This window comes from Hyaena hyaena, unplaced genomic scaffold (assembly GCF_003009895.1).
Source record: "Hyaena hyaena isolate Hyena2069 unplaced genomic scaffold, ASM300989v1 scaffold_47, whole genome shotgun sequence".
Classification (NCBI taxonomy): Eukaryota; Metazoa; Chordata; class Mammalia; order Carnivora; family Hyaenidae; genus Hyaena; species Hyaena hyaena.
In genome coordinates, this window is record NW_024080679.1 from 3,467,364 (window position 1) to 3,492,203 (window position 24,840).

At 44.8% G+C, this 24,840-nt stretch overlaps 1 protein-coding gene across 4 annotated transcripts in view; it reads right to left on the minus strand.

Annotated features, from left to right (window-relative positions):
• The window catches only part of NEDD4L (NEDD4 like E3 ubiquitin protein ligase), a 338,691-nt gene that overhangs the window by 141,884 nt on the left and 171,967 nt on the right, over positions 1-24,840 (minus strand). For 3 of the 4 annotated variants that reach the window (XM_039230505.1, XM_039230503.1, XM_039230507.1), the window contains exons 3-5: positions 11,186-11,267; positions 8,296-8,334; positions 5,764-5,817 (exon numbers count right to left, since the gene is read on the minus strand). In XM_039230505.1, the coding sequence (XP_039086436.1) occupies positions 5,764-5,817; positions 8,296-8,334; positions 11,186-11,267 (175 nt within the window). The remainder of the gene's footprint in view (positions 1-5,763; positions 5,818-8,295; positions 8,335-11,185; positions 11,268-24,840) is intronic. The other variant, XM_039230506.1, reaches the window with a different exon arrangement.

Below are 24,840 nucleotides of genomic sequence, written 5' to 3' on the forward strand. Positions count from 1 at the left end.
CTGGTGAAGTTAGCAGCTGTCCTGTACTCCATTTCATGGAAAGGGAGACAGCAAGTACACAAGAGAAATAAAGGCCCAAATCTGTTTGAGGGCCTCTGTTCCCACAGCTGGAGACGGGGCACTTACTCTTCTATGCACAGCGTCTGGCTCAGACGCTCAAGTGGCCCGTGTTAAGTTGCAAGGCCACCACAATGTAACCACTAACAAGTCCCCACACCGTTTGGCCTAGCCCCGGCCCAGAAGCCCATCTGCCTCAAAAACACATTTCTTGCTGTCCCACAAATGTGACTACTCTTGCTCAGTACTCCTTAATGGGACAAAAACCCAAAGCCAATAAATGATATAACTAAGCCCAAGCCTTCACAGCAAAAAGGCCATTAGGAAGAAGTGACCAAGCTTTACACGCACTTAGTTAAGAGACTCAAGTTGTGCAATATTCTCTCACCTTTATGAGACCTGGTCGTTTTTAAATAACACTGTTATCACAGGCTACGTGTGCAAGTGGCTTTCAAATGCATTTCCAACGTCAACACGTTGGGTCACCGGCTGGTTAAAGAAATAAATTTTTAAAATTCTTCTATTCAGAAGATGGAAAGGGGATGGGGAGGGTGCAAGGATTGTCTGGATCTTCAAAAACGGTTATTTGACTTTTAGGATCCAAAGAAATGGTATCTTCTTCGAACGCTAACTAGTTTTATGGGCCTCTACCAAATACTGGGCTACAAATCATCTCAGAGCTCCGGCCAGACATTGTTACATTGGCCCGAAGGAGGGAAACTCCCAGAAAGGAAGAGGATGAAGTCTGTTTTAATTAGGCTGCCGAAGAAGCCTGCTGGCTTGACTCAGCCCCTGCAGACCTGCGGTCACACGGACACGCACGCCAACTTACCGGGGCGCCAGCTCCCGTGGAGCCCGGGTTGCTGGCGTTATTCTCCTCGGGATTCTGGGGGGCCTCTTCCGGCCCCCGAGTCACAAGAATTCTGAAGTGCTGTTGCCCCGCATTTTGATCCTGCCTGATCTTAAACGTGCAGCCCTGCCCCTGTGGCGTCCGTTCCGCCGAGTCCGTCCTGTGGATTTCGGGAGCCCCCCTGCGGCCCCGGGGCGGCGTCTCCGGGCGCCCCGGGTGGACCCGCTCTTCCGTGGGGCTCCCGCGCTCTGCTCGGGGCTGCGTGGGGTACGAGGTGCTCCTCTCCAGCCGGATGCGGGGGTACCTCACCAGCCGGTCCCCCTTCGTGCCGGTGAAGCCGAAGTTGAAGTCCCCGCCCAGCCCCGGAGCGCCCGGTTGTGGCTGCTGCAACTGGAAGACGAAGCAGCGCTTCCCAGAGCTTCCAGAAGCGTCCGGGACGTGCTGCAGGGACCAGCGCCGGGGCTCCGGCGCCGCAGGGCCGCTCTGGCCGTCGGCCCCGAAGGGCGTCAGCCTCACCTGGCGCACGTCGGCGCTGGAGGCGCGGTGCTGGATCCGCAGCGCCCCGCTGCCGCCGCAGCCCTCGGCCCCCCGGGCGGCCTCCTCGCGGCCGTCGCCGGCGGCGGGGCCCGGCGCTTGGCGGCCGCACGTGCCGTTGAGCTGCGCGCCCGGAGCCCGCGCCGCCCTCGGAGGCGAGCTCCCGGGGGGCGCGTCGGGCGCCGGGGGCTCCGGGCCGCCGGCTCGAGGGGCCGGGCCCGCGTCGCCGTCCAGGCCCTCGGGGGGCGCGCCCGCGTCGGGGGCGCCGTCGGCCGCCTTGCGCTGCAGCGAGATGTGCACGGACGAGCTGCGGGTGGGGCGCGCGACGAACATGGACGTGCTGCGCTTGAGCGCGCCCACGGCCTCGTGCAGGCCGCCGCCGCCCTCGGCCCCGCGCTGCGCGAACGCGTGCGGGCCGCTCCTCCGCGGCAGCGTGTGGAATGCCATGAAGAAGTCGTCCTGCCGCTCCCGGTCTAGGATCTCGGACTCGGGGGCTGTGTTGCTGCGCCCGGAGCCAAAATGAAACCGAAGCCGATGGGCCATGGTGCCCAGGGGGGCAGGGGGGGAGAGGGCGAGCGGCAACAGCAAGCCCGGCGCTGCCAGAAGTCAAAAACCGAAGACACAAACTCCAAGAAAAAGTGTCCCATCTGCCAAACCGTTAGCACTGCGGCACCGAGAGCGACAGATAGCAGAAATAACCCAAGTGGCAAGCGGCATTCCAGGCATGATTGGATAAGAGGAAAAAGCTCTCATCCGCACTGTGACAGAGGGTAGGATGGCCAGAACCACATGACCACGGTCTCCCCCTCCAATGCCAGCTTGTGGACTTAGCGGAGTTTTGCCCCCTCTCTTGCTCTCATTTTTTTTTTTTTTTTTTTTAAAACAGCAAGAGCCTGAAACAGCACCTTCCCAGCTGCTGCTTTTCCATCAGACAGGAGTGGCCCCAGCAGGGAGCTCTCACAGCTGACTAAGGCAGCAAACACAGTCCGAGCCATGCTGCTGTAAATCTAAACCGCATCAAATTCACGGGACAGTTCTTTCCGAACGAGGCAGGGCGCTCAGACTCTACCCAATGCTCGAGACCGGCCTTGAACACATGAGCACACACAGTTACTCTCCCCACCTCCCCAAGCAAGCCAAATAACGACGAGGAAAAATGCCCCGATGCCCTGGCCGCAGGAAAGCCCTTCCACAAGCATTGGATATTATGTTTCTCTGTTATTTATGATATCACCACATTACCACGATGGAATGCAAACTAATAAAAGGTACTATAAATATGATTACACACCCACAGGACCAGTGTCCCTTTATGCTAAATAATTAGACCATGATCTACAAGTAACAAAATAGCTGAGCGGAGGGAGGCACAGCTCCGAACACTGTCAGTTAGCTGTCTGCCTACTATTATATGTTTCATTGCAAAGGGCTTGGGGTGGGGGGGCGATCTCACACATAATACGACTGTCAGACATGGAGGTACCAGAGACAAGGAGCCCAGCTGGAGAAAACATTCTCTTCTATGCCAGATGGGAGGGGGGAAAATCACTGTCAACAGCCCCCCCACCCCATCTTCACCAAAAAAGGAAGGAGAATTGAAGAAGGGTGTGAATGTGGTTTTTGTAGTGAGTTAACTTAAATACCATACAGAAAGAAAGGCTGCCCGGAGCTGACGGTTTTCCGGTGAGAAGTCAGCAACAGTATCACAAACGTGGAATCGCACCATTTTTGTGAAGGGGCCAAAAAGGACCTAAGTAATAAAAGCCCACGTTCAAAAAACTGTCGTTGGATTTGTAGTCAACTTGGATATATTCTGTGTTTTAAAACTTACTATTTTCCGGAATCCAGAAACGTCGGTTAGCTAACAAAGAAGCTTATTAAGGAGGGAGTAGAAAATGGGAGGGAAAAATACCAAGCTGTAAAGAGTGACAAAAAGTTTATTTTAAAATCCGCAAAGCATGACTTTGTCAACAGCTCTGGAATTGAGGGTGTGGAGAATTAACCCTGTGTTTACATACATCCAAACCTGTTCTCTAAAGGCTTGTGTCTGAAATGCCAAAAATGATCTCCACGAGAGAAATGGAAGCTGGTTTGTTTAACGCTGACACTGCCAAGTACCGCGACAGTCATGGATTTATCTTAGCTGGATTAAGAGCCAAGGAGGCAAGGAATACCACCCCCGCATTCAGTGCCGGTGCGGACATCGCAAACAGCCGGGGGCAAAGCCAGGTAGCAGTGTTGATGAAGCACAGTTTTGCAGATCAAGTTTACATTCATTCATACCTGACTTCTCAGAGCTCTGCATTCAAAGCTCTTTGGGGTTTGGAAGGATAGTTTAGGGTCCACGGCAAGGTCATCTCCACATGGTCATTGTTTCAGACAATGGAAACGGGAAGTTTCCATTTTTTTACAGTGAATTTCTCTTAGTAAACAGAAAAATAATGGACTACGATACATCTGGCAAGAGGCGATTTTTCCTCCATTCTAGGCCATTCTTCACTTTGGAGAAGCGCTGTTCTCAATACATGAGAGAATAAGGATTAGTATGTGGACGTATCTATGTCTCCATGAACTGACTGACACTCTACTGAACGTGGCCTGATTCAGTATTTGCTGGGTAAGACATGGAATGCTAATAAGTGCACCCTCATCTGAATCTCTCATTCAATTTAGTAAGAAAATAACTTCACAGACACAGCAAGAGCAATGTAGTCATTTGGCACTACTACTTCTCACCCAAGGTGAGAAACACGGAGTTCAAGGTGAAGCCATCAGGACACCATATATTTTAATAGGAAATACACCAGTACAGTAGGCCAGAATCGGTTGGCTTCCAATATGACGAAAAATACCAAGCCTAGGAGATTAAGGATACTCCTAAGTTCCATGATAACGGTCAAAGGCCTGGCTATTCACCACCATTTTCCTGAGGACTTAGGAGAACAGCAAATCCCACCACGGTGCTACCATTGGCAGACGTGTTTAAATCATGTAAAGGCTCTAGACCTCACGCGTCTCCTGTGTGAGGGCAGAGTTAAAGGAGTTGTATTTTAAGGCTGCTCCTCAAACATTCTATTAAGTTCAAGCTACTCAAAAACTTGGGAGTTTCAGCTAAAATCAGGAGCAAGAAAGATTCGTAAGAACACTCTCCTTGTTTGTTTCAAGTTTTTACTTAAATTCTGGTTAATTAACATGTAGTGCAATATTGGTTTCAGGAGTAGAGTTGAGGGATTCATCACTTAAAACACCACACCCAGGGCTCAGCCCAAGTGCCCTCCTTAATGCCCATCCCCCATCTGCCTCCCTCCACCGACCCTTAATTAGTTCTCCACAGTTCTGTGTCTATTTTATAAGGTTTGCCTCCTTTTTCTTTTCTTTAAACAAGAACACTCCTTTTAACGAAGAAATATACACAAGTTTCGTGGAAAGTGAATTTGAATACAACTGACATGAGACTACAGGGACTTATAACACAGCTTCTGCGAGTTCCTTAAAGGCTTACACAGAACGTAATTACGTTTATCTTCATAAAGATACGAACATACGCTCCATAAAGATAGAACATGTGGCTTGTGGGTACCTGATGAATACACTCTAGTTAGTGGATTCCGCCAAAATGCTTAAGCCAGATTTGCTTTTGAAATTTCATTTTTAAAATGAAATCTCTGTCATATACATTATATGAACAGATGTGTAATATGTCCATATCTTACCTACCAATCTACATAAAGAATATCTGTATGAGTTTTACATTTCAGGTGTATCTTTGGTTCTTTAAAGGGACTTTCTATGAATTTCCCTTGAGAAGGTATCACTTTTAAAATACAGCTTCATCTTGCCTGCTAAATATAGATACACTTTTTGCGATATAATGTTAATTAGAGCTTTGCTTTCCCAAAGAGAATCACCATAGATTTGCTACTGAGTGAGTAAAAGGGTTGTAGTCTGGCTTATATTTAAAGTGCCTGAAAGGTTTATTTATGTGAGCGAGGACTTCTCTATGGACGTGCTTACTGTTGGGTGTGCCCACCGTAACAGCACAGGCATAGTGTCTGACACATCACTAGTGTGATTTTCACTAACACGGGCTCTGATGAAAGCATACATATAGACAAATAAATTTTCTGTCTTAGCCGTACAAAAATATTTGTCAGAATCATCAAAGAGTAACAGGACAAAGAGAGTCTTGGGCCGGGGGGGGGGAGGGGGTTAATACGTACCACCAGAAGTACAAGACAGATGCCAGAGTTCTAAAATATGCTGCTTTAAAAGTCAGTTTTTTTAAAAAATGAAGCAAAAATCAAGAGCCGGGACCAACTTACCAATCTGTTTTCATCAAATACTTCAAACAGGAGTCTGTGATTAGATGGGTTTACCTATAAAGGGGACAGAAATATTATTTTCAAAAATGGGCAGGAATGGTTCAAAGGAAAAAATAAGACAGGATAAAATGCTTTCTAATGCACCCAGGTCATTTGTGTAATTTAGATAATTAACCTACCCTTTAGTAAATCCTGTATCTATGAAGTCACATTTTCTATTGTTGATGTCTGTATTATTCTATGCCTGATATTTAGGTGTACTGGAAGAAAATGGTTTCGGCTGCAAAGAAAATTTTAAATGGTTTGAGGGAGCTTCTGAATCTCCTCTACAAAGAAACGGAGACCAAGGGGACATCTTCACAAAGGTCTAGGCCTGAGGAAATCTCGTAGGCCCATGATGATAATGATAATAGCAAAGACAAAAATGAAGAAAATAGCAGAATGAGCTATTTACCACTGCATGCTTATTTTTTTTTTTTTTAAGGCACGGGCTCCTTATTAAATATTAAAAACACTTGATCTCATTTAATCCTGACCGCAACTTTTGATGTAGCGCTGTCCCCCCAATTTTGCAAATAAGGAGCTAGAGTAACTTGCCCATGAGCCCATAGCTAGTGCGCCAGCAACTACGAACCCCAACCAGGGCCAACCTACTGGCCTCCAGAGCCCACGCTTTGAAATTACAGAGCAAACAGAATTAAAAGATGTCCCCACTTCCAGCAACCATGGAGTCGATGCGTGAGCTCCTGGGTTTTCTTTTTTTTTTCTTCTTTCTATTTACCGAAACCTCACGAAAATGGCAGGAATCATCATTCTGGCTCAATGACCATTTATTAATTACCAACCACATGTGAGATATGGCTTTAGCACTCAATAATTATTTACATAATGGCATGTGAATCCTGAAAAACCATTGATCGAGTAAGGACCTCTCTCTCTCCTACATGAGACGTAAGGAACCCACTGGGAATGCCAGTCTTCAGGAGGAGTTCCAGGCTCTCAAAGGCTGTGAGTGGTACAAACAGAGATGGGATTCGGGTCTACTGGGACAAAGTCTGGGCCGCTTCACATAGGAAGTGGGACGAAATAAAGTTTAACAACACAGCATGGAGTGCATCGTGGGCTTCTGGCCCTGTGGCCTGCCCTCAGCTTAGTGATAGGGCATGCAGACGGACAGGGGGGTTAGGACCTGTCTAGAAGCTCTGCAAAGGTTGTGCTGACCAGTGCACCCACAGGCTGTCGCAGGAGCAGCAGACAGTAGGCGCTCCACAGAGATTTGTGTAATGAATAAAACAAAGCTCCCCACCCTTTTTTTTTTTCCAAAGCCAAGAAAAGCAGAATTTACAAACATCTATAGCCAAGATAAGTTGACAAAATCTTGGATGCACTGAAATTTACATAAATGTGACCCAGGCATTAAACTAAAAGGATGAAGTAATTTGGAGTTTTCCAAGTGGAAAGCTGTATTTGAGACTTAACTAAGGGTCAATAATATGTCTCTGGCTCCATCAGCTTTTCAGTCCTTCACAAAGTAATTTAAGATGCATCTGGTAGAGGCTACATGTAAGATCTACTGTGTATTAAAATATCGATGCCATATTTCAGCTTAGAACACAATAGAAAACAGATGTCATATCCGTAACCTAAGTTTGGAGCACATAAAATACTACTGTGATAGAAAGGGAAAAGTGAGGAGCGACTGAAATGGGTCTAATAGTAATATTGTTCTTTGGGAATCTAAACCAATCCGTAGATCTCAGGAGGATTTGTGGAGGTAATGGAGACTTTAATATCACAGCTACACAGACAAAATATATTTATTTTGGAGAGAGAGAGAGAGGAGAAACCTCTTTCTTTCCATTCAATTGCTGAGCAGTTTAGGATTTCCAATTTTTTTAGTACAAAAAATACAGAACTACCACCACAAAAAACTCCTTGATTAGTAACCTCCGATAGTTCACAGAATTCAGTCATTTCTACATATAGCTCTTCTAGGTGTTAAATATACAAGGTTGAGGAAATTTAACCGAATATAGTGATATTTATAGATTCCAAAAGCACTTTATTCTACACTCATACATGCACACCACATATTTGAATTCTAAAACCTTCCCTTCCTAACTGAAACAGGACTGATAATTTTTAGGATTCTTTTTAATCATGTTGCCTCTACTGCTTTATCTCTAAAATCATTCATAATCTGTGTCTCATAAACATGATCAAGCCATTGTTTTCATTACATTCTACCTCATTTTTAAAGAAAAGTTTGAGTAGAAAAGCTAAAATATGATACTTACGTAACTTTCTTTTTACTTCTCTAAACCATCTCCAAATGAAACAAGTTCAGATTTTACTACCCCAGGAAAAATTTTCTTTGAAAATTTAGGCCACACGAGGTGGCTACCAGGTGGGGTCTCAAAAGGAATTTCCCATAAACATTTAACAGGTTCCACTCAACTTGGACCTACTATGATAAGGTATCAGTCTAGTCACTAATAACAATTATTATTACAAGAGAAATGAAAAACTTACTCTAAAATAAAATTCTTCATTCCACTTTGGGTTCAGCGTCTGGAAAAGAAATTATCTTGTAATATCTTTTACAGTCTTTGAAACATGAAAGTTACTAGTACAAGGCAGTCCATATATTTGCTTGAATGTGTTTCGTGATTAAAAATAATAGCTAAGAGATCTTCAAAATGGTAATAAAAAGAAGGCAGTCAGTTATTTGAGACTATTCTATATGCCAAACTAGATGGGAAGGGATGTATTTATGCAACAGATGATTCACAGATAAAGAAACCACAAATTGCATGCTATCCATCAGAAGGAATGCCTTCTGTCAGGGGCCTACAGAGAGCCATCATCATGAAAATATAAGCATATCCTTCAAGAAATTCACATTGATATCATTTCATCAAGAAGGAAATGAACTTTGTTTACTTCCCTCAACCTACCTCAAATCTGTTCTGGAAAGCAAGGAAGCAGGTGGCAGACGGGTGAAAGTATTCACTCTTTATGTAAATCCTGCAATCCGAGGAATATTACATAAAGGGCAATATTGGTTATCAGACTATAGTACATGAATGAAACCCTACCAGTTATGAACCAAAAGTGACTTTTCCCATCTCCACCCGTCAAATAACTAGCATTAAAAAAAAAATCTTGGGGCGCCTGGGTGGCTTAGTCGGTTAAGCGTCCGACTTTCGCTTAGGTCATGATCTCGCGGTTCGTGGGTTCGAGCCCCGCGTCGGGCTCTGTGCTGACTGCCAGCTCAGAGCCTGGAGCCTGTTTCAGTCTGTGACTCCCTCTCTCTCTGACCCTCCCCTGCTCACGCTGTCTCTCTCTCTCTCCTAGAAATAAATAAAACATTAAAAAAAAAATTTAAAAAAAAAATAAAAAATAAAAAAATAAAAAAAAAATCTTCACCCCTCTATTCTTCAATCCTTCTCTATCCATTGCTCTGTCCATCCATCTCCATACCCGTTGATTTAAATATTTATCTCACAAGGACACAGATAGGATACTTTTGTCCTCAGTATGGACAAAAGAGGGACTGCAAGCATCCTTTGAAATGAAGATGAAACACACTGTGAATGAATCCACACATACGTGTTTCTGCATCTGGACATGCATAACACTCAGAAGTACATCTCTCAAAAATTAGATCTAAAACCTGAGAATGAAAAATCGACACCTCGGCCGAAGCCTCGGTGCATTTTTAGTCTCAACAAGATTTGCCTTTATCCATCTATTTCCTTTCACACACTACAACACGAAGGAGCAGAGACAGAACACCAATGAAATGCACCGTAAAAAACAACAAACACACAGAATTCACACAACACCGAAGTGGCGTTTAAAAACAAAGACAAAAACCAAAACCAAAACCTCAGCACTTTGCCCACCCACAACTCAGGAGGGAATCCGATCCGGATCCGAGATGACGGGCTTCATACTCTTGGCGATGAACGCAGCCGGGGCCGCTAAGGAGTGGCGGCGAGCGGAGAAGAAGGGAGGGGGCCGGCCAGGCGGCCGGGGAGGCAGGGGCGGGACCCGGCCAGCCGACGGCTGCTGCGGCCCCGGCTGCGGGCGGCACGCACGTGCCCGCGGCCGCAGGCAGAGGCCCGGTGAGGGGAGGGCGCGCGAGGGGCCAGGCGGCCACCGGTGCCGGAGCCCGGGCGCGCGCGCCCAGCGCAGAAATACTAACCCGGAGGCTGCGAGCGAGCGAGGCACGGCGGCCCCGGCGGCGGCGCTGCAGCCGCTACGGGGACCAGGAGGGAGGCGGCGGCCCGGCCCCGGCAGGAAAAGCCATCTCGGTGTCCCCGGGTCCCCCCTCGGGGGGCTGTGGCTCCCCGCTCCCTCCGCGGCCGGGCACCGCGAGGCCCCGCTCTCGCCGCGCTGCCGCAGGGACAGCGCCGGAGTCCGGGGAACAATGGGCTCCGCGCTCCGCGGGAGTCCGCCCCACGAATCCAAGCACCGGCTCCTGTTTGCAGAACAGATTTTCAAGGCCGGTCACACGGCCAGGTGGAGGGCGCTCAACGGTAGGCTGTGCCTCCTGCAGAGTGACCCCGGCAAGGAGCTCTGGTGTCCGCACAATAGCGGGAGAGTTAGCATTTTTTTTTTTTTTAAAGCCACCGTGTTCTCCAGGAAATGCTGGTCACACAAAGTATTACTCTCTAGCCCACAGAGGTGATAGGGAAAACAGCAGTAATGGATACATACTGAGGCAAAGATGAAAACAGTACCTTTGATTAAAAAAAAAATCCTACACCTTCAATAAATGCCCCAAATATGGAGTAAAAGCTTATATTTACACACACAAATGCACACACACACACACACACACACACACACACACGGAAACATGTAGATGAATTAAAATATAATTATGGGCACATCTTTAATAAAATCATGTAAGATTTAGAAAACAGATACATATAAATGTATAATTTGTTAATGTCTTCATGGGACTAAGCAAATCTTCTGCTTCCTTTGGTAATATTGGTTTTAAGTTAAACAATTCCTTTTGTGCCTACCAATTTCGCAGGCCACTCCGTTCCATTCAATGTATTTTAAGTTATTTTAAACGTCTTCATGAACAACAAGGCAACCAGAACAAATCCTTGCTTTGCTGTATTCTTTGGGGGGGGGGGGGGGGGGGCGGGAGGTTGCTACTTGAAATAATACTTATTTGTAAGAATGTTGTTTTTCAAGCCATTTAACTAAAAGCCAGAACGGGTATCTTAAGTTAATGCAGAAAAGCTTGGTCTGTGTTAAATTTATAGACTGAATACTGGGAGATGCTTAAAATAAAAATATTGCCAAACTTAAAAGTATCAGCTTCTACACAGCCAAAGTACTTAATGTAATTGGATTAAATTATGATTTACATGAAGTTTAATTAAGGATGGGCACCTACCTTTTTAATTGTTTTTGTCTGTACCAAAGCGAGTTCTCTGTTCTCATCCGCTACGTACAATGAAAGTTTCACGTACGGATCACTGTAAGAAAATATTTCAGGATTTAGAGGCATAAAACCTTTCATTTAAAAAAAAATACAAAAAGAAACTGGACAAAACCTAAATGAAAATGCAAATATCAGTAATTTACATCAGCTTATGTAAATTCTACAAACTAAGCAGTCACATTTTCAACATGCCTACTAAGGAAATTCACAAGAAAAGGTTTTTTATCAACAAGAGTCAATGAATGATGCTTATTTAAAGGCAAAAGTACCACGAAACACATGAAACATATGGTAACTTTTCATCTTTCCCATTAATTCAAGTGAACTAACCTGCCATATTTCTTTTCCTAAACCCATTCTGAGAAGATTACGAGAAAGATGATTAAAATGGCACGCAAAATTTTCTGACTAGCAAAACCTAGCCAAAAAATTCAGTTTGCATCTTATTTATATTCTGACATCCACTGTATAGGCAAAAATTATTGTTCCTTTAATGAAGGTACAACAGGTATTGATCATCTGAGCCAACACCTATCATTTTACAGATTGAAACAAAAACTCAAAACCAAAAGAAGAGTCCAGGACATCAAAAGAGATGTGCCCAATGTTGTCGATTTCAGTAAAGTCTAGATGAACTGAGCTCCTTTAGCGAGAAGTAAATTCAAAGGACTTAACTTACTGTAGAATTTCTCCTAAGAGTCTAAGTCCACTCACATGTTCTCAAAGTCTTACTAACACTGGGATAGCTCAAATCTATAAATCCAAGTTCTTCTGTTCCACACTGGAGATCCTGAAAATCATAGATCTGGCTCTCATGGATTCAACCCCCAAATTTCCATTCATTTAAGTATGTAGAACATGATTTATTTCTATCCAATTTGAAAATAATCCTTTAGTGGCTATTCCATGACTATTAACCCTTCCTTTGCAACTTTTAGGATATTTCCAAAGATTCCCAGAGTATCATAAAATACTTTAGATTCATTTTTATTTAAAGAAAGGGAAAGGTATGATATAATTAAGTTTGGTAACAACAGGACTCAATACCCGAAAAGGAAATCAAAAGTCAGTGAAAAACATTGTTGGTATATACAGTATCTATTACCCATAAAATGCATCTTAACGGAAGCTACAACGCATCTCTTGCACAAAAAAAAAAAAAAAATACTCAAGAAATAAATAAAAACCAGCAACAGAACCTGCTTGATTATATTCTATTATCAGTAAATATTTTTAACATTCTGGTTTAGAAAGTATTAGTCATCTTTTACCTCTTATCCATAAATTATAGATTTATTCAATTAAAGAACATCAAACCCAATGTACCTATTTCTCCTTCCCTGGACACCGTCAGCTTTACGATTAAGACGAATGGAGAGGCAGAACCCAATCTAGGCCTAAAGACCTCAAGAGCACCTTCCTAATTAGAACCGTGGTCTGGTGATGAATCAAATCAGAGGCTTTCAGACTTTAGCTGAACAGAACTGCTTGGGGGAGGGGGTAGCTGAAACATGGATTGCTGATCCCCATGATTCCCAAAGATCTAGTTAGTCTGAAGTGGGACCCTAGAATTTGTATTTCCACTAAAGTCCTGGTGATGTAGATGCCCTTAATCTAGGAACCACACGCTGAAACCACTGCTCTAGGTAGCATTAGAAGAGACTTTTTTTTTTTTTTTTTTTTAGCTCTATATAGAGGCTAATTTTCTATTTCCAGCCACCACGCTATTGCTAAAAAAAGCTCAAGGTCTGTTATCTCTGTTATCTCAAAAACAGACTCTGAGTCGGCCCCGAAGATGAATGTGTGCGTGCCTGTGTGCGCGCACACACACACACACACACACACACTCACTCTCTTTCTCTCTCTCTCTCTCAGACCATAGACAACACCACAAACTGCTGACGGCCATCTCTAGTTTTCATGGCCTTGGCTATCATGACTGCTGCCTGTCACCTAACTGCAAAAAAGACTTAAGAATTCACTCTAATAACATGCACGCTCTTCTACCAATCACTTATTTGCTTCGGTTTGAATCCCTGGAATAGGTCGAAGTGACACATGCAGTTGGGAACTGGGAGTGGGGTCTCTGAGTGGGACAAGGTCTCCCAGCTGTGACTGCAAGATGCATCTCTGCGTGTCGTGAGGACTCATCCAGGTAGAGGGAGGTCCTAGGGTGGCCACGTGAAAGATCAACCAGGAAACTCCCCGGAAGAGAATGCAGCGTGAAGGGAGAGCCTGAAGTGTGGGAACTGGGAAAAGGAGATGTAAGTTTAAGGGGAGGGAGCATAGGGCACAGGAAGAGCTAAGTTCAAGGGCGGTGGGAGGCCCATCACTCAGATTGGTCCCGGGTTCCTCCTGCCTTTCTGATGTACAGCGGTACCACTCGCATCAACATATATTTCCTGAGCACCAACCACCTTCCAAAGACTCTGCTAGGAACAGACAGGAGCGAACAACAAAACAGGATTAAAACAACAAAGGTCATTAATGCGCGTTTATGAACGGCCCTGGCTGAGTGAGGATGATGGCACTTTCCCATGTCAGCAAGGTGAATGCCACTAGTGCACAAAGCTCAGATACGGATGGAACAGGGCATGCACAGCAAATGAGCAGGAAGGTGCTAGAGCAGCGTGAACAATAACTGATGCTACCTCAACTATGAGCACAACTGGCACCAATGCCACCATCACCGTCACCACTACCACAAGCCCAGTGATTCACCATCAAGTACTCAATCTGTGCTGTCACCCGTGAGATGCGCACGGGATCTCATTGGATCTTTGGTGCAAGCTCGTTAAGTTGGCACATTTTCCAGGTAAGAAAACGAGACAGAGAAATCAAGCCGGCCTGAGGCTAAAGGGTAAGCAGGGGAGACTGGGAAGGGATGCAAGCTGCTTGCTCTAGAATCCATCTCTCCGCATACGTGCTGCAATCTGCTACCGCTGACCACCAACAGAGCTGGCCGAGAGGAACGTCTGGGGGCAGGAGTCCCTAAAATCCTGCCAAGTGGGAAAACATTTTGTGCTGTGACTGCTATGACGGCCTAATTTTTCTCTCTCCTGTTGCAGCGTCTGGTGAAAGATCGAGATGCCTGGGGTTAAGTGTCTATCTCTTGGGAAGGCCACACGCTGAGATCTTATCCGCTTCTCAACACCCCAAATAACCAGCTGGGTGCCTTGGACAAGTCAATGTAACACGCTGAACCTCAATTTTCGTTATCTCCAAAATAAAGGGGTTAGACTAAATCAGGGGCTTTCAAACTGCAGACTCTATCAACAGAGCCTTAGTTTTTGCATAACCCTCTCGGGATAACTACAGGCTACCATTTCCACTGTAAATTGTTTTCTGTATTGGGCTTCCAAGTTAGATTTTTTTTTTTTTGGATAGGGTCCTGTGATTTTTTTTTAGAAAAAGTCTTAAACTATTGGACTGCATAATCCCTTTTAGTTAGAATACTCTGAATCACAGAACAATTCAAACTTACTTCTCACCGCTCAGTACAACTACAGCCTAGCCCAACCTAAGTAAACGCAGTTTGACTGTGTCAAGATACAGGAGGAATAGGGACTGAAGCCCTAATCTCTACTAAGAGGTTTTCTCAGTCAGAGCATAAAAGGTGAAGCCTATAGTTTTGAGCACAAGAAATCACTCTTGATCAACACCGGGCTGAAATCTTCCGGAACATGTTCCCAGCTTCTAACCAATCTACCTGCTAGGTATCAAAAACATATTACATAAGCAACAAGCACAACCCAAGAGGCATGTGTAGGAGTCTGTTTGCGCATGTGAGTCTCAGGCAAGGGAATGAAGGCCGTCTGGGGTTGAAACAGCTTCCAAGCATCTGAGAAGAGGCTAGTGGTGAGTCTGCTGTCCCTGGATGGCCTTCGTTTCTGAACGTGACGTTCTGCGTGAGTGGTGAGAGGAAGAATTCTGTTTCCAGAGTCTTTTCCATACCTGACTCCACAAAGCCCTTCAATAAAGACAGCAGTTCTGGAAGATTCTCTGCCCTCTAAAGTTCTACCTCAATATATTCCATACCTTTGCTACAAAAGGCTAATTGAGTCTTGAGGTCAAGGCTTAGTTAAGACTTCCTTCTCCACTCCCTGACCACCTGGAAGTTTAGGAAAGACACCAAAACAGCTCATCAGAACCTTCCATTATGGGGTTTAGATACAGGGTATATAGATTTAGGCACAGAGAGTTCTGGTTTTCATGCTACTACTTATATGTTTGCTGGTGGAAGATTCTGCTGTTGTAGGTAACCATTAATTCTACTTTTAGAAGAACAAACAGGAGTGCCTGGGTGGCTTAGTCGGTTGAGCATCCAACTATTGATTTCAGCTCAGGTCATGATCTCGAGGTTCATGCGTTCGAGCCCCATGTCGGGCTCTGTGCTGACAGCACAGAGCCTGCTGGGGATTCTCTCTCTCCCTCTACCCCTACCCCACTCATGCTCTGTTTCAAAATAAACAAACTTAAAAAAAACAAAACCACGAGACAGAAAAGGTAGGGCATGGAAGGAAACAGGCAAGAAGACCATCCCTCCCCCCACTGATGGTGTTTCTCCTCCATCTGATGCCCTTGACCATTTCCACTAGTATCTCAAATCTCAGCTTCATCAACTGAGTGACCTTCAGACAGTCACTTCACCTCTCTTAACTTCAGACTGTTCATGAATGAAATGGGAACAGTTTTTAACTCAGAGGGTTGGTGTGAGGATCAGATAAAATCACATAGTAGTATTAGTACCCACTCAGCACCAGACACACAGTACAAGTGCTTTACCAATGACAGTCGCTGTAATCCTGAATCTGTGCTTTCCTCTCTTGGGGGACTTTTGAGGTTCTCTGTTGCTCCTTCTGACCCCCCCCCCATTCTGCTGTGATTGCTGATTTGATTTGCCACTGATTACCTCCTAGTGCAAACTGGGGACTGGCCAGCCATGGCACACCAGGTCCTATCCCCCCTCATTGAACTACTGCATGTAGCCCCACGGGCATCTGGACGGAGACGATCAGACTGCTCATCATATTTACAGCAAAGCTCACAATTCACTCCTGGCAACTAGTTACTGTTCTGGTGGCTGGGATTTAAGACAACTCAGGGCCAGCATGGACATTACTCGCTGAGAAGCTCAAGACTTGGGGATTAGGGGAGATGCTCTATTTCACAAAACTTTTGCCTTCTTTGCACAGTCAAGTGGCTTAGGCACCACGTCCTTGCCGCAGCCGAGGGCCATTCATAAATGCCCATTAATGACCTTTGTTATTTTAATCATGTTTTGTTCAATCCTGTCTGCTCCTAGCAGATAGGATCTGATACATCCTATTTTACTGAGTGACCAGGCAAGGAGATAAGCCATGTTAATGAAAGACACAGTCCCTGCCCTATCTGAACTGGGCACAGAGAAGTGAAGCAATGACTCGACAGGGAGTATCAAGCACCCAGGAATACAACACTCCACAGCAGTGGTTCCTGACCTTCTGCTCACCAGGGTTACCCGTCATCGGGTGCCTGTCCCCATGCCAAGCCTCTCCAGGGCGGAGACCTGGGATTCTGCATTTGTCAAATGTCCCCCATGATTTCCATGCATTGGCCAATCTGGTCACCCCTCCCAGAGGGGCACCTGGGGCCAAGAAGGGAGGGACAAGAGCAAGGTAAGATTTCTCCAAAGGGAAGAGCAGAAGCAAAGGTCCCGGGGCCGGCTGCAGCCAGGGCATCCGGCACAGCTGCAGCCTCCAGGGCTTGGAGAGAGAGGCAGCTGGAAGGCGCACCATGGATCAAACCACAAGGGGCCTTGGATGCAACTGAAGAGCTGGCCACAGCCACCGGGGGTCAATCCTGGCTCCCTTTATCTGTAGCTGTAGGACTGCTGAAAGCTTATATAGCCTCTTTGTGCCTCAGTTTCACCATTTATGTAATGGGGATAACAGCAGTACTTCCTTTTATTCTGAGGAGGCTGTCAGGAAGAGGGAAACACCAAGAGTGCCCGACACAGAGTAAGCATTCAATAAACCTCAGCTGTCTCTGCCATGACATCACTACTACCATGGAGTTGTTCAAAGGGAGGATTCTCGATCAGACTCATCACAAGGAGATCAAACAGCGGATGGACAGATCAGCTGGAAGACTTCTGCAGCAAAGACTGAGAAAGGTCCAAACCCAGGAGGCAGTCAGGATCGAAAACAAAGGACTGGGAGCAGCCCGAAGGTGTGCTCCAAACACTGGGCTGCCAGTGTGATGAGGTGGTCAGGTAAGGAAGGAGCGCATGCCGACTTCCAACTTAACGTCCCTGCTTGACTATGTGTGGTCTCAGGCTACAGGACAGTACCGGGGCTATAATCTCTTACTGGGACAGTGACATCACCCGCCGAGGAGTGGGAGGCACCCGCAGACAAGGCAGCTCTACCATTTGGAGAAGCCCACGAGTTCCAAGGCACTGCCCTAGGGCCTTGGCTTTATAACCAACGTCCTTTACACAGCTCCTGAAGTTTCAGGCCATCACACAAGAGGCCCTGACTCTCTTGCTTCCTGCCTGTGATGATGCACTTGTACTTAGGTCTGCAAGGGCATATCAAATGCTATGGTCTGTCCCCAGAATCCTAATGATTTAACGTTATTCCCATGAGAAGATTGGAAGTTAGAATTGGCCTCCACATGTCTATGTCTAGATTAGGCAAACCACAAAACGCATCCCGGAGGCTCTTCTGATCCTCTGTATTTTCCAATGTAAATTTCAGAAGCGAAAATGACCTGGGAGATTCGGGCCGCTCACTCACAGGAAGACCCCTCCTAAGTGCACAGATGATTTTTGAGGGGAAAAAACAGAAAGGCGTGATCACCGTGTCTTGCACATAACGGACACCAGAAACTGCATTGAAGTCAATGGCTACAAGACAGATCCTGTCAACTGGAATAAAATCTTTAGGAGTCCAACAAATGCCGAGATGCTCAACAAAAAAACCTCACAAGCACCTGCTCTCTCATGAGAAGTCACTAAAAAACCATAGTCGAAAAAGCCCATCCTGATTTTCAAAACAACTGAGCAAAGAACATTGAAATTGCCCCGTTTGCTTCCAGCGTGGAGCCCAGTGCTGAAAATTGTTTCCCCTCCCCTTGGGCCTCTTTTCCACTTTTCTCTAGGGAACAAGAATTCAGAGATGGGTCCCATTCCACCTTCATCACCATTAAGCAACAACAGGGTGGACAAGCCTGTTTCTCAGGGAGAGATGAAAATAAGACCTCGGTTTGCTTACTGCTCAACCGTCCGAGCCACCATGAGCGAGGAGAGTTAGTCTGAGGCAACATTCACGGAGCGATGCCTGGCCCTCTCCATCTGGCAGACCGGAATGTTCTATGACAAGCAGGAATGCAGAAAGGCTAATCCTTTTGCACAGATTATTCACTTATTCTTGTCAGACGAAACAGTCTTTGCTGAGGTCCGTATATTTTAAAGGAGGCGGGGCAGCGAGGAGGAGAAGGGGCAGAGTGACAGAGCATGCAAGATGGATTACGTTCCGGCTGCAGAATGACACTGTCTCGTCCCCCCGCGGTCAAAGTGTCCTTCCAAGACACTTGGCTAGCAGAGGAATAATGAGAAAGGTCTTCATTTTTCTACCATTTTTCCCTCCTAAGGGAACAGCGAACTATAGCCTGAAGGAAGCAAGAATTCTTTCCTGTACCATGAGTTTGCTCAATACCCTACCTGTGAAATGGTTGTGTCTATTCTCCCTGAGAGCCAAGAGCAGAGGGCTCGAAGAGCACACTACCTCACCAAATTTGTTTGGACTCCCTGAGGTATCTGACAAAGACTTAGCTGACCCAGAGGAAGTCTCACTGGAAAACCTATTTGTTGAGGATTTTCCTCATTCTTTTCCCCTGCCACTATTATAGCCAGTGTTTCATAAATTATTGATATCTGTAATCAAGCAGCAGCACAAAACAAGGAAAAATATTACCTAGAAAGCGTGAGAGAGTAAAACTTGGGAATTTAGCAATATTGTTAACACTGAAGATTTTGGTCTAACAAATTGTCAAAGATGCAAAAAAAAAAAAAAAAAGGTAACACTTTCTGAAGAGGCGGACATCTCAATATTCTTTCTACTACTGGAAAGAATTTATTTCAAGGTTTCTGGAAAGAAAACATGGCAGCAGGTGCCCGGTACAAAGAGTGGATGCTTTTGATTCAACTTATTTCTAAGGATTAATCCCAAAGAAATAACCAGACATGTAAGCAAATGTTGATGTGCAGAAGATATTCATTACAGCATCATATATAAAAAGAAATCAAAAGCAACCTTTCAGCCCAATAGGGAAGTGATTCAATAAATTATGGTGTAATCGTGTGCGAGCATATGAAAATCATGTTTTCAAATAGCATTTTTAAAGTTTATTTATTTTGAGAGAGAGAGAGAGAGAGCGCGAGAGCGAGCATGAACATTAGTGGGGGAGGGGCAGAGAGAGAGGGAGTCAGAGGATCTGAAGCCTGAACTCATGAACGGTGAGATCATGACCCGAGTGGAAGCTGGATGCCTAACGAATGAGCCGCCAAGTCGCCCCTCAAATAATATTTTTAAATGAAAGAAAATAATCATAGTCTAACACTAAGGAATAAGTAGGACCTAAAAACTTGGCTAATTCTATGTACACATGAAAGTAATGGAAAACATAGCTAAAGTTAATAGCTGTTCTCTCTAGATAGATGAACTATGCTGATTTTCTTCTTCATAGTTCTTTTCTAAATTTTCTACTGTGAGCAAGTGCTATTTTTATAAATACAAAAAGTTATAAAAATACCAATAACAGTCACACATATGCTTCAACCATAATAAACTCTTTGACGAGGCAGTGAAACCTGTAATTTCATGGCTAGTCTACATTTCAATAAGAAACCCAAAAGGGCTTCAAAAAATTTTTTCTACCCAGAAAATTGCCTTAAATGGATGACTACTGACGATTTTTGAAAGAACATGCATATAGATTCCAGTCCTTGAGACTTAATGAGAGGCATGAAACATACTCTGAAATACATCCCTGGTTAGGAACAGTAGCAATGAGTTACTCCAGGCAATCTTTCCACACATACAAGGCAGCAGGGGGGGCAGTTTAGAGTCCAATGAATTCTTACATCGGCTCAAGGCAGGTTATGAGAGGTGTTACAGGTGTTACAATTTTACAGCTTCCGCATATTCTGTGAAACTGCTGAACGAGAGTACAATGTTCAGTGCTTTGGTTATGATTTTTGTGGTTGGGAGCGATGAGTGGGAGCGATGAGTGGCTTAACCCTATGCTACAACCTTTCCCATCACCTAAGCCTTGAAATTGCTGGTCACGGAGTCATGGGGCGCCTGGGTGGCTCAGTCGGTTAAGCATCTGACTTCGGCTCAGATTGTGATCTCACAGTTCATGGGTTTGAGCCCCGCGTTGCGCTCTGTGCTGACAGCTCAGAGCCAGGAGCCGGCTTCAGATTCTGTGTCTCCCTTTCTCTCTGCCCGTCTCCTGCTCACGCTGTCTCTCTCTCTCTCTCAAAAATAAATAAAACATTAAATAAAAATTTTAAAGAAATTGCTAGTCAGGACTGACTCTTGGTCCCCTGCCATCTACAACCAGTTGCTTGAGGGGGTGGGGGGGACCCAGACTGGGGTCCCAGAGAATCCTGGGAGCCTAGCGGCGGGTTTGAGGGCACAACCGCAGGCCCAGCTGTCTATCTCTAACACATGTCACATGTACGTACACACAGTTTGTTGACATTCTTTGTAGACATGGAACAGCTCCTGAAAATACTTAGGCTAAAAGAGTTTGTTTTTAAAAAAGCTGTTTAAAACCAATGATTTCTTATGTTCTAATAGAACTTTCGTTCATTTGATATCGTCACAGGAAAACAAAGTTTCACCGATAAATTATGAAATATTCCTACGGCAGCCTTTAGCTCCAGCATACTTATTATGTATTTTCCCCACATACATGCAACTTTATCAAAGGTTAAGAAAACACTTCTTTCTAGTAAAGCTTTAACAGAGCGGAGAACAGCTCGCAAAGCCATAATTATAGGAGGGAAAACAAAAACAGCTCCCTTTTCAGAAACTGTCTAGTGATTGATTTAATTCCTCAAATAGCCACTGAGTGTCCACCAGATGCAAAGGACTGTGGTGGCCACCAGCGGGGGTGGTCAAAGAAGTGGGTGGCAGGGGTACAGAGATAACGAGACATAGTGGAGATGGGGCCCTCAAAGAGGCGGCCTACCCCTCCCCCCACAGAAACCGAAGTCAGAGGAGAATGAAGGCACACAATGCAAATGCTGCCTTTATGAAGTAGGCTGTGCATATTAAGAACTCAAAGAACTGTTAAGTTTTTATGATTATTCTAAGACAATCAGAGATGCAGGGAATATCTTATGAAAAGAGGTAGTAACTTCCAGTATCATTTATCACGTGAATAGCATTGTATTTGATGCCTTCTGTACACACCATCTCTAATCCCTGGAACAGTCCTGGCAAGGAGCATGTCAGTGACCCCACTTTGTGACTGAGGAAAAGATATTCTAATATACGTACGTACATATGAAATGCTATGGAACCATCAAGAAGCTATTAATGAACTTGATTTAGTTGCCTGTGCTTTGTTTAGAAATAAAGTTAAAATTGTATATTATCACGATGATAAACACAAATAGAACTACTGTATTATAAATATACCAAACTATAAAATAGTGTTTATTACCATATTAATGAGACCATGAGTGATTTTTTTTTTTCCCTTCCTCTCATTTCTCCATATATTCCAAATAGCAGAGCTGGGCTACTGTTCAGCTGGGATGCTGAGCCTGGAGGTCATAGGCAGCCCCACGGTGGCCACCGCGCCCCCTCCCCACCCCCACTCCGGAAACGGTCCCAAATGGCAGCAACTAGAAAATTCAAGTTAAACGTATCATATGTGTGCCAGTAAAGTAGGTATAAAGGCATTTCCAGCTTTCACATTAATCCCTGATTTAGCGACAGAGTAAAGACGTCTCAAAGAGCCTTGAAAGAAAGGTCTGGAACACAGTAAGTGGAGTAAAAGGGAATACCTTAACTTCCGTAGTATCTACACTCAAGGTCCTGTTGGTGAAATCTGCCTCATCCTCGCTGTAAGAGCACTGCATCACCCCGTGGGGGCCGTGCCAGTGAAGCAACGCGTAATGACCAGGTCACAGCACCTTCTTTACTATCTATCTCTTTCCGAGGGTCTAAAAATCCGTTCTACCAAAGGCCTCAACTGTTAGCTCCCATGCACATTTGAGGGAGCAATTCAAACGTGTGCTTTTGAGAGAAATTACCCATTTTCTAAACTGATGAGGTGAGACTTCACACAAGAGTCTATCTTCTGAAAAAGTAACTCAGAGGGGCGACTGGTGGCTCAGTCAGTTAAGCATCCAACTTCAGCTCAGGTCACAACATCACAGTTTAAGGGTTTGAGCCCCATGTCGGGCTCTGTGCTGACAGCTCAGAGCCTGGAACCTGCTCTGAGTTCTGTGTCTCCCTCTCCCTCTGCTCCTCCCCTGCTCATTCTCTCTCTCAAAATAAAATAAACATTAAAAAAAAATTTTTTAAGAAATTCAGGAAGGCAGGAGCATAGACACATACCCATATGCAGGGAGCATTGCACAACCTAAGAGTGTTTGGAAAGTTTAAGGGGCTTACTGCCTAATTTAAGTGAATATCCCAAAATAAGCCATCTAGAGTTCAAAGATGTACACTTCTCAGATTAGAAATGGACCAAGTTAAAACTCCTTTGATCGTCCTCAAGTAGTATAGCAGTATTGTCTTTTTTTAATGTTTATTTTGAGAGAGAGAGAAAGAGAGAGACAGACAGGGAGCAGGGGAGAGGCACAGAGGGAGGGAGAGAATCCCAAGCAGGCTCTGAGACAGCATGGAGCCGGACACATGGCTCAATTCCATGAACCGCAAGATCATGACCTGAGCTGAAATGAGTCAGACGCTCAACTGACGGAGCCACCGAGGCGCCCCAATGCTGTCTCTTAATATGCAATGACATTATGAAAATCTTCAGCGAAACAAGACCATTCTATCAAACATAATTACATTTATCACTAATTTCAAGTGGTCATGATAGCTCAGAGGTACTTTTAATCATTGTCTTCAACCTTTATAACTAGTCACATTTGTAACCTACCCAGGACTAGCCCTGCATAAAGCATTAGACAATATTCCAAATCCACAAGGGCCCTAATTTTAAGGATCCCAGGTAACTATAACCATAGAGTATGTACATTAAAAATACATAACTCAGGATCACTTTTTATAAACTTTATGTAATGAATCATCTCCCCATTTCCCCCTCGATCACAGTCCCAGATATGGTTCCATGAACGAAAATTCTCTCTGGAAAACAAATGTTTTAAATGTGAACCCATTTTTAGAAATGCATGCACACACACAAAAAGCCTTCCTTCCATTATTTAAGAGAGTGTATGGTCTTTGTCAATAAATGATCTGTGTGCGTTTAATTCATTTAAAAAAAATGGGTGGCTCAGTCGGTTAAGTGTCTGACTTCGGCTCAGGTCATGATCTCACAGTTTGTAGGTTCGAGCCCTGTGTCGGGCTCTGTGCTGACAAGAGTCTGTGTCTCCCTCTCTCTGACCCTCCCCTGCTCACACACTCTCTCTCTCAGAAATAAATAAAACATTAAAAATTTTTTTTAAAAATCCCAGAAGAATGCCCATGGGTAGTAAATGCCTGTGACAATATAGTCTCATGATAGAAATGCATACTTCCAAATTTCCCACGCGATGAAATTCTGTCTTTATCAGTCTTCACTGATCTTAAAGATTTAAGTAGCTATCCTACTTATTTAACTGAATAATTAGCATACCCCAAAAGCTATATACTTTTTCAAAGACCAATTTATCTCTACCATGCCTATGTATTCACTCCTGTTGCAAAAGTGTTATCCACTCTAAATGTTAATGTAAATAAACATACCTTTGTTTTGCACAAAGGGAAATGAGCTTCTAGAACTCCAAAGAAGAAAAATAGACAGGAATTCCAAGAAGTAGTTCAGGCAGAAGCCCTCTGGGCAGGGCAAACATGTTAATAAAAGATGCATAAATGGCTATCGAGAAAGAGTGCAATTACCAGACCCTCCCACATAACAACAGCCATGCCCTCCTTACCGGGATCTTCCTTTGCGCTCCCACTGACAGAACCCTGATCTGGCTGAAAATAGGTTTCAATCTTACAAGTCCTCTGGATCCTAAGTGATTGTGGGGCCTAAATGCTAAATCATCCCCAAAGAAGTTCTCTGAAAGCCACACAGTCCAACTCTATGATTGAAGCACTTTTTACAGTCCAGCAGAAAAAGAAATTTGCTCAATTAACTATCCAGGCCAGAGAAGCCAATCTATGTGGGGCACAAAGTCATCATCACATATGAACCCTATGTCACAGAGGATACTACTCCTACGAAAAATTAGGAAGTTGGGGAGATTTATCAAGGAAACTTTCTACGATTCCCCATCCTGTCACAAGATGCCCTGTCCCCCCACCCCCCACCCCCGCTTCCGTCTACACTTTACCTTTGTCCAGGTACCTACTGAGGGCTTCAATCTT